Genomic DNA, 18,148 nt, shown 5'->3' with positions numbered 1-18,148 from the left:
TTTTAATATTGTTTTCATCAAGTCCTGGGTTGTCTTGGGTTGATTGTTAAAAATTGTTCTTAGAGATCTGATACCTGTGTGCGAGCTGCCTGTTTATATGTTCTTATGTAAATAGTTCTGCACTTTGCATCGTGTATTTTTAGTGGGTTTTTATCTTTGCGAGCCGCCCAGAGAGACACGGGGCAGCATAGAAATAGACTGAATGAGCGAGTGAATGAAACACATGGGGCCATTTGGAGGAGTTGAGATCAACATTCGCCGCAGGGCGCAAACACGTGATCCGAGCTGGGCTGCTAACGCCCACCCACCCACCCACGCCGCCCCTTGCTGTCGCCCCACAGAATGCCCCCGCCAGTTCTGGGGTCCCGACTGCAAGGAGATGTGCCGGTGCCACCCCAACGGGCAGTGCGAGGACGTGACCGGGCAGTGCACCTGCAACGCCAACCGCTGGGGTCCCAAGTGCGAGAACGCCTGCTTGTGCAAGCACGGCAAATGCGACCCGAAGACGGGCAAGTGCTCCTGCGAGCCCAACTGGTGGGGGGCCCAGTGCTCCAGCGCCTGCTACTGCAGCCTCAACTCGCAGTGTGACCAGCAGACGGGCAACTGCCTCTGCCAGCCGGGCTGGTGGGGCCGCAGCTGCAACAACCAGTGCGCTTGCAACAACTCCCCCTGCGAGCAGTTCACCGGCCGCTGCCAGTGCCGCGGGCGCACCTTCGGCCCCCGCTGCGACCGCTACTGCCAGTGCCACATGGGCAAGTGCAACCAGGTCGACGGCACGTGTGCCTGCGAGCCGGGCTACCGGGGCAAGTTCTGCCGAGAGCCTTGCCCGGCCGGCTTCTACGGGCAGGGCTGCAGGAGGCGGTAAGGAGCTCGTGCCGAGAAATGGCTGGAAGCACGCGGGGCGGCGGCGGAAACAGGGGCGGCGTTGCGGGGTGGTGGTGGAAGCGAACTGCGTTTCGGAGGAGCTTTCAGGGCGGGGCGGGGCGGACGGTGGCCCACATACCCCCAGATCCCGGCACCTTTTTTGTTTAAAGCTCTTCCTACCAGTCAGTCAGCCCCAGGGGAGGCGGTTCAGCTTTTTAGAATGGGGGATAGTGCACAAACACCGGGGTGGGGGGACACCAAAGGATTGGTGGCCAGGGAAGGGGTGTGCCTGCCTGCATTTGGGAGGGAGGAGGGAGGCTGAGAGTGTTTGGGGAGGGGCCCTTCATGGGAGCAGACAGAAGCTAGCTGCAACACTCACGTGAAGGGCCCCTCCCCAAACACTCTCAGCCTCCGCTGATCAGCCTCCCTCCTCTATCCCAAATGGAGGCAATCAGAGACACAACAGCGTCCTCCTGGAGAAGCCCAAGTGCCTCGTCGTGGAGCTGTTGCCCTCAGCTGCTCCATAAGCACAGGCCCCGGTGCATCCCCAGGGAGGGGGGCAGCCATTGTATCGGGTACTGTGGCAGGAGGGCTGCCCCCTGCTTGGTGGAGTCCGAGAGGGCTGCCTCCAGGGCCCTGACCGCAGGGCCTGCCCTTCACGAAGGCAGGAAGGGGCGCCTGCTTCAGGTGGCCGTGCTGGTGTTGCCAGTGACCGCTGTCTCTACCTCCCGGTGCCTTTCCCAGCTGCGGGCAGTGCAAAGAGTTACAGCCATGCACGATCGTGGACGGGCGCTGCCTGGCGTGTGAGGCGGGCTGGAACGGCACCAAGTGCGACCAGATTTGCTCCGCGGGCTTTTACGGCGAGGGCTGCGACCAGATCTGCCCCCCCTGCAAGGATGGCCACACCTGCAACCATATCAATGGCAAGTGTTCACACTGCAATCCCGGCTGGATCGGAGACAGGTAAGTCCAGTGAGCTGGAGGATGTGGGCCACTTACGGCCTATAGACAGGGTGGCCATACAGAAAAGAGGATGGGGCTCCTGTATCTTTAACAGTTGTATTGAAAGGGGGATTTCAGCAGGTGTCATTTGTATGCCTGCAGCACCTGGTGAAATTCCCTCTTCAGTACAACAGTTAAAGGTGCAGGAGCCCTGCCCTCTTTTGTAGAGTGACCAGTGATGAAGAGGGAATTTCACCAGATGCTGCAGGCATAGAAACGACACCTGCTTAAATTTGCTTTTCTACACAACTGTTAAAGATACAGGAGCCCAGTCCTCCTTTCCATAGGGTCACCCTACCCGTAGACCAAACCAGGGATGGCCGTAGGTAGCCCCCAAACTGGAAGGTGCCTTCTCCAACTCAAAGTCTCTGAAGTCAACAGCGGTAGGCAGAGGCTGCTGCTCCATTGATCAGGCAAGGAAGAGTCTTTAGTGCAGCCTAGTGGTTAGAGAGCAGGACCTAGGAGGCCCATATTCAAATCCTACCTTGGCCTTGAAGCTCTTTTGGTGAACTTGGGACAGTCACTCAGCCTCAGGGTCAAGGTGGAAATTAAATGGGGGGCAGAGGGAACCATGGATGCCATCCTGAGCTCCATAGAGGACAGATGGGATTAAAAAAAGCAATAAAGACATTTGCACCACGCCTGGCTACTGAGTTGGCCCCAGCCTCAGCCTAGAACAAAGGATGGCAACTTTGGGACGTCCAGCAGACATTTTTGCTCCCCAACCACCACACACACACACACACACACACACACACATGTGCCACGGGGACAAAATAAAAAATAAAGTGGAGTTCTGAGAAAAATTAAATGGAGTTCTGAGGAAAATAAAATGGAGTTCCCTATTCTGGCATTCCATAGTAGTTGTGGACACCATTTTGTTTCCCCCAAAAAATATTTTTTGCAGGCCTGCTGTGGGCCGCATGTTGCCCACCCCTGAGCTAGCAGATTCCTGGTGAGCCCCCAAGCTTCTGTCATGTGGGTCCTGTTTGGCTGAATCCGAAGGTGTTGAACACGCCGTCCTTTCTCGTCAACAACCTGCATCCGAATTGCTGAAAAGCAGCGAAGGGCAGCAGATACGGTTGGGGGGTGGGGTGAGAAACCACGACCTACGAGGCAAGCTTGAGCCTTGGGAAGAGATGGCGAAGGGGGTTGCGGGGGGGGGGGGAATGGGATAGCAGTTTCCAAGTTCCTAAAGGGTTGTCCCACAGAAGAGGGCCTTGATCATCCAAAACCCTAAGATATGGAATAACATCCCAAAGTTGAACATCAGGGAAAACTTCCTAACAGTCAAAGCACTCAGGCAGTGGAACCAGCTGCCTCCATCGTTGGAAGAGAGAAGAGATGGTTATCTGCGAGGGATGTTTTAAACTGGAGGCTGATGGCTCTTCTGTCAGTGGGGCCAGGAATCCGCTCCGGGTTTCAGTCTGAACCAGCGGCTTGGGCCGCGTTCGGACGTCACATTAATCCATGATGGATTAATAGACTACGGACAGTAGGTTGTTTATGAAATCGTCCACGATGCCCTGCCATGCAAATGGGTTTATGAATGACCATTCGTAGTTTATTAAGCTGCTGTGTGTATTTTGACTCACTCCGCCCACCCACCCTGTCCTGCTGCAGGCCTCCCACCTGAGCGTGCTGCTATCCCATCTTCCCTTGCGGTGTTTAAACCTGCTTAAGCCTCTTGCCCAAGCACACAGTAACCCATTTAACCCATAGACACTACTGCAGCTAAGCTGTTCTAATACCGCAGTACCTCTGTTTCCAATATATAGAGAACACCTGTGAGGAGCAGAGTGGCGGCAGCGATCTGAACTCGCTCTTGCCACACAACTCAATAGGTGAGCAAATTAACCCATGGTGCCCAACAGATGACACGATAACCCACGATGGCTTAACTAACCCTTGCTGCAGATTGTTGGTTATCAGAGTGGTTTAAGCAAATAAGCCATCATGGATTTAAAAACTCCTGACAGATGACACGATAACCCATGATGGCTTAAATAAACCATCATGGTTTATTTAGCTCATTGTGGGTTATCGTGTTGTCCAAACCCAAACCTTGAATGGGTAATTAATTAAAACGCATTAGCTTATAAGAGAGATATATGAAACAGAGAGAGAGAGAGAGAGAGAGACCTTGCGGGCATGGCTATGGAGACATGATGAGTGCCTACAGTTCAAAATGTACCATTCCACTACTTGGCAGATGGTGGTGCCAACCTGAGCACAGCTGCCTTTCCTTGCTGCCATCGATCTAACCTTCTCGGCCCTTCTCTAGGTGTGAGACCAAGTGTCGCAACGGAACCTACGGCGAAAACTGTGCCTTTGTCTGCAACGATTGCTTCAACGGCGAGTGCCACTTTGAGACAGGACGGTGCCTCTGCAGGGCAGGCTTTCACGGGATTTCGTAAGTGACACGTGCTCAGGCTCATGAGTCCTGCCGGTCTTGTTCAGGGTGTGCAAAAAGTCCCAGTTTTGCACGAGCCTAAACTCACTTTTGGAACTCAAAAAGGAGGAAGCAGTGACTGGAATAAACTCAGCAACCTTTTGCTCCTATTGGGAGCCCTGCTGTCCTAGCTTCTGGGGTTTCTTCAAGCATCACCCACATATTTTCGGGGCCAAATAGGGACTTGAAACTTGCTTCCCTTTTAAAATAAGGAAAAAGGGGTGGTGGCTGTTTTTCATGCAAGGGCTACCCGCTTACTGCTACATCATGTCTTGATGATTTATTTAAATCTTTAAAAGAACGTTTTGGGGAAACTAGCATATCCAATCTCTTTAGCAGTACATTTTCCGTCTCCTGGTAATTTAAAAATAAATTAAGGGTGGAAACAGTGTTCTGTATTACTGCTGCAAGTCTTGCAACCCTGAAAGGAGGCTCCCACGCAAAATCTGGCTGGGTATGCTGTTTCCAAGCTCAATTTGGGCCACGCCACCAGCCCTATCCGATCCGGGGGAAACGGCTCTGATGGTGCATCCGGATGGTCTGCCTGTCTTCCTCTTTCAGTGTATGTCATGTGCCTTAGGACCATTAGTCATCACTGGCTTATTCAACTCCAGTCTGTAATGGGACAAGGGTTTTATTTTGCCATTTATCAGCAAATGCTTGGTATATTGCAAGCACAGCAAGCAGATCTGCCCAGAAGTGTGCATGGAGACTTCCCCCACCCCTCCATTCTACGTGCCCACCCACAAGCACGGGTGGGAAGGTGCTGTTACCCTCCAGTCCTGATCGTGGGTTCCTGGTCAACAGCTGGTTGGCCTCTGTGGGAACATTTTGCTCCAATTTGAAATTAATTATGTTTGTTTAATTATACTTGACATTTCTTGATATTAAAATAAGACGTTATAGTCCGTTGTTATAGAATTCTTGAAAAGAAAGAAAGAAAGAAAGAAGCTTTATAGACTTAAATATACTCCTGACTTTGAATTACAGGGAGCAACTGCAAACACAAACAGGAGCTGTGGAAGAGGCAGGGAAAAGGGAGTTTCAGCAGGTGCCCTTTGCATGCATGCAGCACCTAGTGAAATCCCCTCTTCATCACAACAGTTAAAGCTGCAGGAGCCCTGCCCTATTTAGCTAGAATGACCAGATACCAAAGAGGGCCGGACGCAAAAGAACTCATGGCGTCTCCAGATGAGAACTCTTCCTTTTGTTATGTGTTGTTAGGGTCCTGCACTTCTATCACAACCTCTTGCAGTAGTGAATTCCATAGTTTGACTCTGCGCTGTGTGAAAAAGTCCTTCCTTTTATCTGTCCTGAATCTCCCACCAGTCAGTTTCATGGGATGACCCCACCGGGTTCCAGTATTTTGAGAGCGGGAGAAAACGGTCTCCCTGTCCACGTTCTCCACACCGTGCATCATTTTGTACCTCTCTATCATGTCTCCCCTCAGTCTCCTTTTTTCCAAGCTAAACAATCCCAGCTGATGTAACCTTTCCCTCGCAGGGGAGATGCTCCAGCCCCTTGGTCATTTTAGTTGCCCTTTTCTGTATTTTTTCCAGCTCTATAATGTCCTTTTTTAGGTGTGGTGACCAGAACTGTACACAGTATTCTAAGCGTGATCGACCATAGATTTGTATAAGGGCAGTATGATCCTGCCCGTTTTATTCTCAATTCCTTTTCTTATAATGTCTAACATGGAGTTTGCCTTCTTTACAGTGGCTGCACACTGGGTGGACATTTCCATCCATCTGTCCACCACAACCCCAAGATCTCTTTCTTGGTTGGTCCCTGCTAGCTCAGATCCCATCAAGTTATACTTGAAGTTGGATTATTATTTTTTGCCTGATCTAAAGTTACCTTGGAAGGCAGCCCTTCCTAACTGAGGGCCCTCCAGGCATGTTGAACTCCCATCATCCCCAGGCAGTATGGGGTGGGAATTGAAGTCTAACACATCTAGAGGGCACCAAGTTGGAGGAAGCTGTTTGAAGAAATAACAATGAACAGTACAATGAAGGCAAAAGTCAATCTCAGAAGATGTGGCTTTTGGGTAACAAAACGGGCAGAGTCTGCTCTTCAGGCAGAGTCTGGGTTCAAGTCTCTAATCAGGACTTAAACCGAAGTGAAGAAGGGTTTGCGAGTATGAGTTGGTGCTTGGGCCCAACAACTAGGAAGAGGGAATATTCTCTTCAGCGGATGCAAGGGAATACTTATTTATTTATTTATTTATTGCATTTTTATACTACCCAATAGCCAAAGCTCCCTGGGCGGTTCACGAAAATTAAAACCATTCAAAGTATAAAACAAACAGTATAAAAACATGATACAAAATGCAATACAAACGCACAACCAGGATAAAATCAGCAGCAGTGCAGAAATACAAATTTAAAATACAAATTTAAAACAGCAAAGTTAGAATTAAATTTATAGACTGTTAAAATGCTGAGAGAATAAAAAGGTCTTTGCCTGGCATCTTAAAGAATATAGTGTAGGTGCCAAGCAAACCTCCTTAGGGAGGTCATTCCACAGCCGGGGCGCCACAGCAGAGAAGGCCCTCCTCCTGGTAGCCGCCTGCCTCACTTCCTTTGGCAGGGGCTCGCGGAGAAGGACCCCTGTGGATGATCTTAAGGTCCGGGCAGGTACATATGGGAGGAGGCGTTCCTTCAGATGGCCTGGCCCCAAGCCGTTTAGGGCTTTGAATGTTAGTACCAGCACTTTGAATCAGGCCCAGACCCGGACTGGCAGCCATCTTATGCCAGATGCGTGGGAATACTTCTGTTCTGCAGGGAGGTTGAGCCAAACTAGACACTTCACAAGGATGTGCCGCTGTCCCATTTGGCTACCAAGCCGGCCTGGAGGAAGCACCCAGGGGAGGGGCAAGGCAGCTTCCTTCCCCTGGAGCGAGGGTGGGGGAAACAGCTGAGAGCATCTGTGCATGGTGAGGTAAAGCAGTGGAGGGGTGAGATGAGGGTGAGCTCCCCTCCCACTCCATTTGATATTAAGCATAGATCCCCAGCCAAGCAGTGTGGCGTATCCCTGGGACAGACTCACGCCTTGCGCGTCCTCTTGTCTGCCGCTCACGGAATGTTCACACGCCCAAACTGACACCGCATGTGTAGGGGCTGAATGTTATTTGTGGCAAAGTGGTCTCTTGGAAGGGTTTGGGAAAGGGATGGGGAAGAGAGTGTAGGCCAGGGAAGATGGACATGCTGTTGGCAAGAATGGCAACAGTGCAATTTCACTCTTCCCTCAGCAAATGTACCTTTGGCTCTTTCTTCCACAGAGAGCTCAAAAAACAAAACAGTTCCGCAAACGTTCCACAGGCTGGGGGGAAATGCAATTGCGGAAGGTGCCCATTGGCCAGTGCCTGTGACACCACCAACCCATCAATCCCTTGAGTTCTTTTGAACATTTACCATTTCATTCATCATTGTTATTTATTACGGTCACAGACCTGCAAAATCAGCACCAAAACATACAAGGGATAGATAAAAAGTGACATAAAAACAAAATACAGCTTGGTGAGTTGCTTCTCTCAGAAGGGTCGCAGGGTTATTTTTCCAATTTGCATTGAGGTCATGAGAAACTTAGAGACCCTTTCAGTAATATGGGAGGACACATCCCTTAAACAAATTAATACCAACGTTGTGGGGCTACATCCAGAAAAGGCTGTTAATAAAGGAAAGATTAACTTTTTTTCTGCATTCCTTATACATGTTACACTGCAAAATGACATGCTCAACAGATTCTATTGCTCCAGAACCGCAGGGACAGAGCCGTTCATGAACCGGGATCTTACTAAATCGTCCTTCTAGTAATGCTGATGGCAGCACATTAAAGCGAGCGAGGGGGAATGCTCTCCTATACTTGGGAATGGTTAAAGCATACAAATATGAAGCTGCAGTGAGCCCGTAGTTATTAAAATTATTGTAGAGCAGTGGAGAGCAGGATTTGTTAGCAGCAGTCTTTTGAACATTTAAAATTTCTTTCTTTCTTTCTGTCTTTCGCTTGCTCTGTGCTCTTGCACAGCTCCTTGAGGCTTGAGCAGGACGACGTTAATTAACCCAGGGAGGGATCTGGATTATCCTCCTTTGGCACTTCATGTCTTGGCCCGTCTCGCCTGCAGTGGCCCTAGTAAAACAAGGAATCTGCTCTGCTCCAGGGCCTTGTCAGCAGATGGAACGAAATCCGTGAAGCAGGCTAAAAATAAGGCTTTGTCAGGAGTTACTCATTTTGATTGCTGGCTTCTCAAGACAGACTTTGTTCAGAAGAACGACATGGCATGACGGTTGCAAAAGCGAATGAATCGCTGCAGTCCCGGCAGAATGGGGGGGGGGGATTTCTAAATAGGGTTCACAGGAAGGAGCAAGAATGGGGCGTTGCCTGTTGGCTTGGAACGGGTGCGTATTTTTCTTTTGGCTATCCAAAAAGCTAAAGAATAGATTAAAACTTCCAGGGAGTTCTACCACCGCACCAGCGTTGCGTTTATTGGATTTTGTACCGAGGAGATATATGCTGATCGCATGTTGGAAAGCGCACGTCCTTCTTCACACAGCACATAGTTAAACTATGGAACTCACTACCACAAGATGCAGTGATGGCCACCAATTTGGATGGCTTTAAAAGGGGGTTGGATAAATTCCTGGAGGAGAAGGCTATCCATGGCTACTAGTCCTGAAGGTTATGGGCTACTTCCAGCATCTGAGGCAGTAAGCCTGTGTGCACCAGTTGCTGGGGAACATGGGTGGGAGGGTGCTGTTGCACCATGTCCTGCTTGTTGGTCCCTGGCCGATGGGTGGTTGGCCACTGTGGGAACAGAGTGCTGGACTAGAAGGACCCTTGCTCTGATCCAGCATCAGGGCTCCTCTTATGTTCTTAAGGGAAACGCCGTCGCATCCAGGACCCATCCATGCTGCTTCAGGCAACTCTGCAGCAGTGGGCCATCACAGGTTGCAGTCTTTAAGCATCACTGAAAGCAAATTATTGATGTGTAAAACCATAAACAACCTGGGAGCAGAATATTTATGGGAGAGGGCCTTCTCCCTTATTGGATGAAGCCCTCTTGATGGTTCCACATGGACAGAGTCTGCTCAGAGTAAAGCTTTTAGTGTCCTGGCTCCCTCTCTGTGGAATTCCCTGCTGGTTAACGTCACGTAGGCACCAGCCTTGCTTTGTTTTCAGCACCTGCTAAAGACATTTTTATTCAAGCAAACTTTTCCTGAATGACCAGTCTCCATTTTATTAGTATAACGTGATATAAAATACTTTTATTCCTTGGTATTTTTTTTCTTTGCTGTTCACAACTTGGGAATCTTTTAAAAATACAAAAGGGGTTTATAATTTCCATAAATAAAATCTGAAAACTTATTTATTATTATTCACCACCAGTGAAAATATAATAATACATTAACTGGTGCCAATGGTTACAGTCCTAATTGCAGTGTGGTGTGGGAACACAAAGATGTGATCTTCAGCTGGGATGTTGTGGGACAAACAGAGGGATGGATGAAACTGCCAATTTTGATTTCACTCGATAATTTTTCCAACGTAAAATTCGTCCTCAGTCATAAACTTCATACTGTTTTTCCACATCAGTGTCCATACAAAAATGTGTGCGCATTTATGAAAGCAATTTCCCCTAATATGATGCACTTTTGTACTTTTCCCCACTGAAATACGTATTTTGCACACACTTTTACCTAATATATACGTTTTTGCATGCATTTCTTGATTGGAGAACTGCATTGCAGAATTCAGAAAAGTGAGAGTCGAAGTGTAGCTGTGTGTTTGGTTTGTGTATTGATTTGGGAAGTGTGAATTAGACAAGGTTGTATCGAAAGGTGAACTGAATTAATTTCTCCCCTATGCCTAGCCAAAACTGGATTGCACCTCAAACTAAATTTGGAGGCCCATCTCATCAACATTGCAGCTATTATTTCAATTTCAGAGAAGGCGCTCCAGAAGGGAAACGTCTGGCTGCAACCCTGTCCCGATCTGGAACCTGGGGTCTTCATGGAGACTGAGCGGGGGGAGCAGGAACCCCCAGAGGCGTCTTTGTGGCCCAAACTGACAGCCACGGGGCTTAATGAAAGATCAAAATTGTAAAAGATCAAAACTGGACGTCGACAAAATTAACTAAAGCCATCTTCGCTCAAGCTGCTCACCATCACTGTTTCTCTGCCCCTTTTTGTCCATTCCACTTTTCTATTCGTGCTGCCTTTTTATTCCAGTTACCCAACCAAAAAAGCCTGTGTAACACCCTGCCCCAAAAGAGCCTGTCTTAATGGTTGCCCATTTGCCTGATTCGTCCAGCCTCCCAGTATCAGAGATTCTGATGCAGAATTCCAGAGCCTGAGATCTACTAGGGGGAATCCTGAAGTACGTGCAAAATATGAGGCAGAACTGCTGACACCAAATAGTGGTTCCTCACATCGGTTTCCTGCCACCGCTGAAGAGAAAGGATCAGCAACAGTAGATCTCAAGGCGAAATCTGACCGTGCCCCCCCCACCCCACCCGCTGACATTGTCTCCTCCTGCCCACCCCCCCACCCCAATTTCCAAACCATCAGCAAGCGAAGTTTGTGATTCTGGGAATCTGGAGTTTCTGGCCCTCTATGGGGAGGGGGAAGTGAGGGAAAGACTTTGGCCCACCGCACTTCACCCCCCCTCCTTATAGTAGCCCCCTCTTGTAAAACAAGTTTCTGACCAGGGATGTAGAGGATTTGCCAGTTGCAAGGGAAGAGTTAGGGATGCAACTGTTTTGTCACCAACGCTGTGGAATCCACATTTCTCGCTGAAGAAAGTAGCTGGCACGTTATTGATTCCTTGCGGTCCACACTGGTGGTTCCAGTAGCAACGTCCGCTCCTCTTCCCTTTTAATACTGGTTCAGGCTAGGCAGTTCACCAAAGAAAGGAGACCAGAGTAACGCCGGATTCCTTCTGGTAAAAAGAGCTCCTTTGGCCGCAAGGATTGCAGATGGCAAGCGAGGCCTTGCCAAGAACGTCCTGGCTGAGGTGCTCTGTTGTGAATTATCCACGAAGCCAGGACGCCTTGCCAATTGGGGAAAGGGGGGAGGGGGCCTCTGGAGCTTAAAGCTCAGCTGGGAAGCCTCCTGCAGAACACGGAGACCGTTCCCTGCCCCTTGGAGACGCTCCCAAACATTTAATTCTGGAGTTCACCGTTACTGCTGTTCTCAAGCAGCGGCCTTGTGTTTCGGCTAGCTAAGGCTAGAATTGGCATCCTTTGCCTGGGAGAGAAAAAAGTTCACACCTTGGATTGGACCATTAGAATTCTGACTGGTTCTGACTTACAACTTGGAATTCACTGCCCCCCTGACATCCGAGCCACCAGCCTGCAGTGGTACAGTTTGATGCAGAAGGACAATGGGTTTTTTAAAAAGGCTCCCATCAGTGCTGTAAATAAACATGGCATGGCGCTGAAATACAAAACAGCAAACAACAAGCAGATCAGAGCCAGAACTAGACAGCAGGGATTAAGGACTCCAATTAGTCAGCAATGGGGAAGGCTTGCCCCCAGCCCCACCCCCAAAATGGATGGATCATCAGATCGCCTGCAGATCGCCAGCAATCCTGCCTGACGTAAAGAAGGAAATCCAAGTTGTCATGTGGTGGATCTCCTCTCAGGCTATTTCTGCTTCTGCTGCCACAAATAGCAGGGTGATGCCCCTGGCTTTGGAAATCGTGCCAGCTGCCTTTTGGCTTTGGAACTGCCCCCAAAATGGCCAAGGAGAGGCCTGGGCCAGTGAGGAGGCCCATTCAATCCAACTTCCTGCTGCCCCACAATGAGCCACCAGAATGCCTCCAGAAACACCACACCCAGGACACAACGGCCCCAGGGCCTCTGCCCACTCCTACCCCTGTTTCCACCCTCCCCCACCCCCCACAGCAATGGGGAAATTGGGTGGCAGATGGCCTCTCAGTCCCGAAGCGGCATGTATCCTACTTGTCCTGAATCTCTCTAATCTCCTTTTAAAGCAAGGGTGTTGAACCTCTTTCAACCTGAGGGCCAAATTCAATTCATGAGAGCCTCTTGGGGGCCACATTCCAGTGGTGGGCGGGGCTGAAGGCAAAAGGGGAGGAGCCAAAAAACAGCATCTGTTAGCTTAAAGCTGTTCCTGCCAGTAACTAAGCCTTAGGAAAAGAATTTCAACCTTTTAGAACAGAGGGGGAAATTACAAAAAAAAAAAAAAAAAAGGCCAGGGGAAAAACAAACAGCTGGTTGTCAGGAGAAAAAGGGGGCAGAGGCAGGACGGGGCGCATGGCCTTCTGGAGAGCCCTAGAGGGCCAGATGGGTAATCTGGCAGGGCTGAGGTTCAACCTACTTTAAAGCCGTCTGTCTGAACCATCAGCCATGGCCACATCTTCAGGCAGCAGATTCTTTCATTGAATTGGTACTTATTCATTTGAAGTGGTATTTTTATACTTCATAGAGCATCTTACAGATAATCCGTTGAACAAGACAGCCGCTGCCCACTGGCCTCCAATCCTGCCTGACGTGAAGAAGCCTTTTCTGTCCTGCATCTCCTGCCCCATTATTAACGGCATTGACTGCACCAAGCTTTGCAGCCTTAAGTCTGTTCTGTAAAAGTGGTGATTCGCAGGACTCAGGATTTTGCACCCAGTAAAAATACGGAAGAAGCACAGCGTATAAAAGGCTTTTAAAAAGCAACACCAAACGCCCCCCCTCCGGCCCTCTGGCCTGACTGTCTTCAGAGCCCGGCTGCTTGCAGCTGCTGTGAGCAGCTGGGGAGGTTGTGTTCTCTCCACTGAGCGGCACGTGGCATCGGGGTGGCAGGGGCCTGTGCCAAGGGGGAAGCTTTGGATGTTCAAGAGGCGTGAAGATCCCTGGGACAATCCGATGGCAAGAGAGCAGCTGCCGCTGCTGTGCTACAGGCCAGGCCTCACCCAGCAACGCGGCACCCTGGAGCCTCCCTCAATTCTGGCTGAAATTCTCCATCAAAAGATTGCCTCTCCTTCAGTCAAAGATGGTGCAAGCCGTGATCACTCACTCAGTGCATTGTACTGAAGCTTTGGTTATAGATCAATTAAAGCATGCCAGGAGCAGTGATTTGTGGCTGAAGGTTTTACAGAACGGATAATTTTCCAGTGCTTTATTTTTCGCAGCCAGTTTTCCATTTCTTAAAAGTTCATTACTTAACAATGGATGGATGCCAGTTTCAAATACCAAATTGGGCAAGCTTGACGAAGTTGTAATTAATGTTTTTCAGGTGATTATCCCTAGCAAATATGTGGGAGAATACAAAAATGTCTGTGAAATACATATACATCTCAGTGGGAAATAGAAGTTGCAACAAGCGGAATGGAAGTCATTCCAGCAACCTCAGTGGAAAGGAGTTGAACTCTGTTAAAATACATGACTGACTGTTTGCACATGATGCACAGTTCTTTGGGTTGCTGAAATTAATTAGTGCATCCATCTCCAACCATGTTTTGGACTACAACTCCCTTAGAACATGGAGGAGGTAAATTATGGCTCCGCACATCTGCAATGTCATCTCCAGAGATGCTCACTTGGCATCCAAGTGAAGATGGTCTTCTTTGCCAGGCTTCCCAGCACATTCATACTTGCAGAATTTTCCAGGCGATGTCATCTTCCACTTGTAACCCTCTGACATGTCCCTGCTGCTTCTTCCGCCGTTTTCTTTTCACACACAAAAATCCGCAAAGGCGGATAAAATGGGATGGCTGCATGATACCGCTTGACTGGTAGTGTTGACGGGCAAACTTCCCCTCGACAGAAAGACTAATTTGTTCATCCGGATACAGATTTCTCAGTCTAATGTTGGACAAAGGTTTTCCATGATTTTGAGATCTCATTGTGTATATATGAATTGTTGCACCTGGGCATCAACAAAGTGCACCTTGGGCACTGTAGTATGGAATCATGCTATGCACCAGGACGTTGTCCATCTTGATGTTACATTCCCCTCTCTGTTTGGCTTTTTTTCACGTGCCCTGCCATTTCCCGTGCATCAGTATGGAATTGCCAGAGCATGAGGGAGCAGCTGCAAGCAACCAGGACCCGTGGAAAAGGCAGGGAAAGGGGAATTTCAGGATATGCAGTGGAAAGGGAATTTCAGGTGTATGCAGGGAAAAGGGAATTTCAGGTGTATGCCTGCAGCACTTGGTGAAAATCCCTCTTCATCACAACAGTTAAAGTTGCAGGAGCCCTGCCCTCCTTTGTATCTGGTCACTCTAGCTATACTCCTGCAGTTTAACTGTTGTGATGAAGACGGAATTTCACCAGGTGCTGCAGGCATACACCTGAAATTCCCTTTTCCCTGCCTCTTCCACAGCTCCTGCTTATATTTGCAGTTGCTCCCTATAATTCAAAGTCAGGAGTATATTTATGTATATAAAACTTCTTTCTTTTTTAAGGAATTCTATAACAATGTACTATGCTTTCTCCACTGTGGCACCCCGGTTGTGGAATGAGCTCCCCAGAGAGGTCTGCCTGGCGCCTACACTGTACTCTTTTCATCGCCAGCTGAGGACCTTTTTATTCTCTCAGTATTTTAACACTTAATTTTAACTTAAATTTAAATTTTACTGCTCTAACTCTGTATTTTAATCTCATATCAATTTTGCTGTGTGGTTTTATCCTGGTTGTGCTTTTTATACTGTATTTTGTGTTTGTGCTTTTAACCTGTTGGTTGTTTTATTATGGTTTTAATTTTTGTGAACCGCCCAGAGAGCTTCGGCTATTGGGCGGTATAAAAATGTAACAAATAAATAAATAAATAAATAAATAAAGTCTTATTTTTAATATCAAAAAATGTCAAGTTTAAGTAAACGGATATAATTTGTTACAAATTGGAGGAGGATTAAACAGCTCTTCTTTCGTCAGCTGTAACCTGACCTGCCCCGTGGGCCATTACGGCGTGAACTGCGCGGAGTCTTGCAACTGCCACGAGGATTCATGCAACCCCTTGACTGGAAGCTGCCACATGGGTAAGTACCTGAGGGGAAATGTGGGCCTCAGCGCTCAGGGGCTGATTCAGCCCCTGGGTTGCTCGCTGCCACCCACCACCCCCTTCGGACGCGGGAGCATTGGGGTGTGCTGTGTTGGGGCTCTCTCTGCACGCTAATGGCTGTGGAGGGTGTGGGTGTGTCTCTCTCTCGATTCCATTTCAGAGGCCAACCAGCGGATCGGGGTCGTCGGAGCTGTGGCCCTCTTGGCCTTGCTGCTCATCCTGCTGCTCTCGCTTCTAAGCTGCTGCTGCGTTTGTCGCAAGAAGGACCACGCTCGGGAGTAAGCGCTGATGCTGAAACCTCTGTGGGTGCTACTGAAGGTTGGGGAGGAGGCCGACCTTCCCCTAAGAAGGACAGGGCTGCGGGGGGTTACAGGCTGCAACGGGGTGCCAGGCCCGTGGGGGGAGGCCATGGGAGTCTCCGTTCTGCCACGAACTCTGGGTTGGCCACGCTGAATTCTGGGTTTCCTCTTGTTTTACTGGGAAGGCCAGGAACAATAGAGCAGAGAGCTGCAACCTTTTTGGACCCGTGGACACATTTGGGAATTTGGAAAACTGCTGTGGGCACCACCACAAAATGGCTCCCATGGAGGATGTGGCAAATCATGTAATGGCTGCCATGGAGGCCTGGTTAGTCAAAAGTGAGCTAAAGTAGTCGGTGGGGTGTGTGAGAGAGAAATGGGCTAGAGGCTGGTAGGGAGGGGCTAGAAAGGGAAAGAAAGGAGACCATATTGGAGGTGGCTGTGGGCTCCGTGTTGGGAATATTTTATTTATTTATTTATTACATTTTTATACCGCCCAATAGCCGAAGCTCTCTGGGCGGTTCACAAAAATTAAAACTATAATAAAACAACCAACAGTCTGAAAACACAAATACAATCCCTGCAGTAGCGCATGGGCAGCCATGTTTAAGGCAAATTCTATTGACCACCAAATTCCTGCCCCATGGGATGTTAATGCCCGTGGGCAGCTGCTGATAGGGCCCCTTCTCACATCTCAATAAGCACTTCTATGCACTGTACATAGAGCGAATTAGGCGCACAAGGCCCTGACACAATCTAAGGGACTGGGCTCCTGCAGGAAGGGGATGGGGGGGGGGAGGTCAGTCGTGGGCTGTCAGAATGAAGAGGCGGGTTTTTAGCAGGTCACCTGAGGAAGGAGGCAGGTGGAAGATGCCAGGGAGTCCAGAGTGCTGGGGCAAAAGTTTAGAGACAAGAAGGTGTTGGTTCGTGTTTTGCAGGGTGAGGATTCTGAAGGGGCAAAGGGACAGCCAAGGGGCATGGGGAGGGAGGGGAGCAGGTGGGCACAAAGGATTGGGGCCTTGAAAGGAAGCTCGGTCTGCACCTGCAGCAGTGTGAGGAGGTGGCACGGACTGCACCACTTCAAAGTCAAACAGGCGTTGGGGTAGGGTGTGAACAAAAACCACATCCCAAACCAAATACCTCCCTGCCATTGGAAAACTGCCACTCCCACAGGCAGCCCACGTCCTGCCTGCGGGACTTTTCACACCAGGGTGCGTGCAAAGTTCTGCTCCCTCCACCTGCAGCTGCAAGTGGTACAGTCTGCTCTGCCCCCTCTGAACTTGACCACCTCATTCTGCTGACAGGGCCAAAAGCTAGGAGAAAGAGGGCAGGGGCAGGGAGGAGGAGGGTCGCGACCCCCAGCACCCAGCCCCAGGCTCCACATCCAAAGGCTGAGCGGGGTGCCTGGGCTTCTTTTGCAGCACAAGCCAGAATGCCGCCTACAAGAAGTCCCCAAGATGCCTCTGTGGCAGGTTCAGCCGCATCAGCATGAAGCTCCCACGGATTCCTCTCCGCCGTCAGAAGCTGCCAAAAGTCGTAGGTAAGGAGGACCCCGCCCCACCAGCTCTGGCGCGGCCCCCTCCCATTCATGGCCACTTGGAGGGCTTTAAAGGGGGATTAGACACATTCGTGGAGGAGGAGGAGGAGGACGAGGCTATCGGTGGCTACTAGTCCTGATGGCTACGTATGACTAATCTGATCTCATTTTTTGATCGGGTAACCTCCCTTGTGGACTGTGGGAATGCTGTGGACGTCATATATCTTGACTTCAGCAAAGCTTTCGATAAAGTGTCCCATGATATTCTAATTAACAAACTAGCTAAAAGTGGGCTAGATGGAACAACTATTAGGTGGATTCACAGTTGGCTACAGAATCGGACTCAAAGAGTACTTAGCAATGGAACCTTCTCAAACTGGGGAGAGGCAACGAGTGGGGTACCACAGGGCTCAGTCCTGGGCCCAGTGCTCTTCAACATTTTTATTAATGATTTGGACGAGGAGGTGCAGGGAACGCTTATCAAATTTGCAGATGACACAAAATTGGGTGGGATAGCCAATGCCCTGGAAGACAGAAACAAACTTCAAAGTGATCTGGATAGGCTGGAGTGCTGGGCTGAAAACAACAGAATGAAATGTAATAGGGATAAATGCCAAGTTCTACATTTAGGAAATAGAAACCAAATGCACAGTTACAAGATGGGGGATACTTGGCTCAGCAATACTACAAACGAGGAGGATCTTGGAATTGTTGTAGATCACAAGCTGAATATGAGCCAATAATGCGATATGGCTGCAAGAAAGGCAAATGCTATTTTGGGCTGCATTAATAGAAGTATAGCTTTCAAATCGTGTCAGGTACTGGTTCCTCTCTGTTCCAGTTCCTCAACTGGAGTACTGCGTCCAGTTCTGGGCTCCACAATTCAAGAAGGATGCAGACAAGCTGGAGCGTGTTCAGAGGAGGGCAACCAGGATGATCAGGGATCTAGAAACAAAGCCCTATGAAGAGAGACTGAAAGAAC

At 49.3% G+C, this 18,148-nt stretch overlaps 1 protein-coding gene across 3 annotated transcripts in view; it reads left to right on the top strand.

Moving 5' to 3' along the window:
- The window catches only part of SCARF2 (scavenger receptor class F member 2), a 65,775-nt gene that overhangs the window by 18,923 nt on the left and 28,704 nt on the right, over nucleotides 1-18,148 (top strand). For all 3 annotated transcript variants that reach the window (XM_063143791.1, XM_063143793.1, XM_063143792.1), the window contains 6 exons: nucleotides 342-861; nucleotides 1,609-1,827; nucleotides 4,151-4,279; nucleotides 15,204-15,307; nucleotides 15,491-15,608; nucleotides 17,051-17,169. In XM_063143791.1, coding sequence (XP_062999861.1) covers nucleotides 342-861; nucleotides 1,609-1,827; nucleotides 4,151-4,279; nucleotides 15,204-15,307; nucleotides 15,491-15,608; nucleotides 17,051-17,169 — 1,209 coding nt within the window. The remainder of the gene's footprint in view (nucleotides 1-341; nucleotides 862-1,608; nucleotides 1,828-4,150; nucleotides 4,280-15,203; nucleotides 15,308-15,490; nucleotides 15,609-17,050; nucleotides 17,170-18,148) is intronic.

This window comes from Elgaria multicarinata, chromosome 18 (assembly GCF_023053635.1).
Source record: "Elgaria multicarinata webbii isolate HBS135686 ecotype San Diego chromosome 18, rElgMul1.1.pri, whole genome shotgun sequence".
NCBI lineage: Eukaryota > Metazoa > Chordata > Lepidosauria > Squamata > Anguidae > Elgaria > Elgaria multicarinata.
The sequence above is the reverse complement of the archived record's forward strand: the minus strand, read 5'-3'. Positions and strand labels throughout refer to the sequence as shown.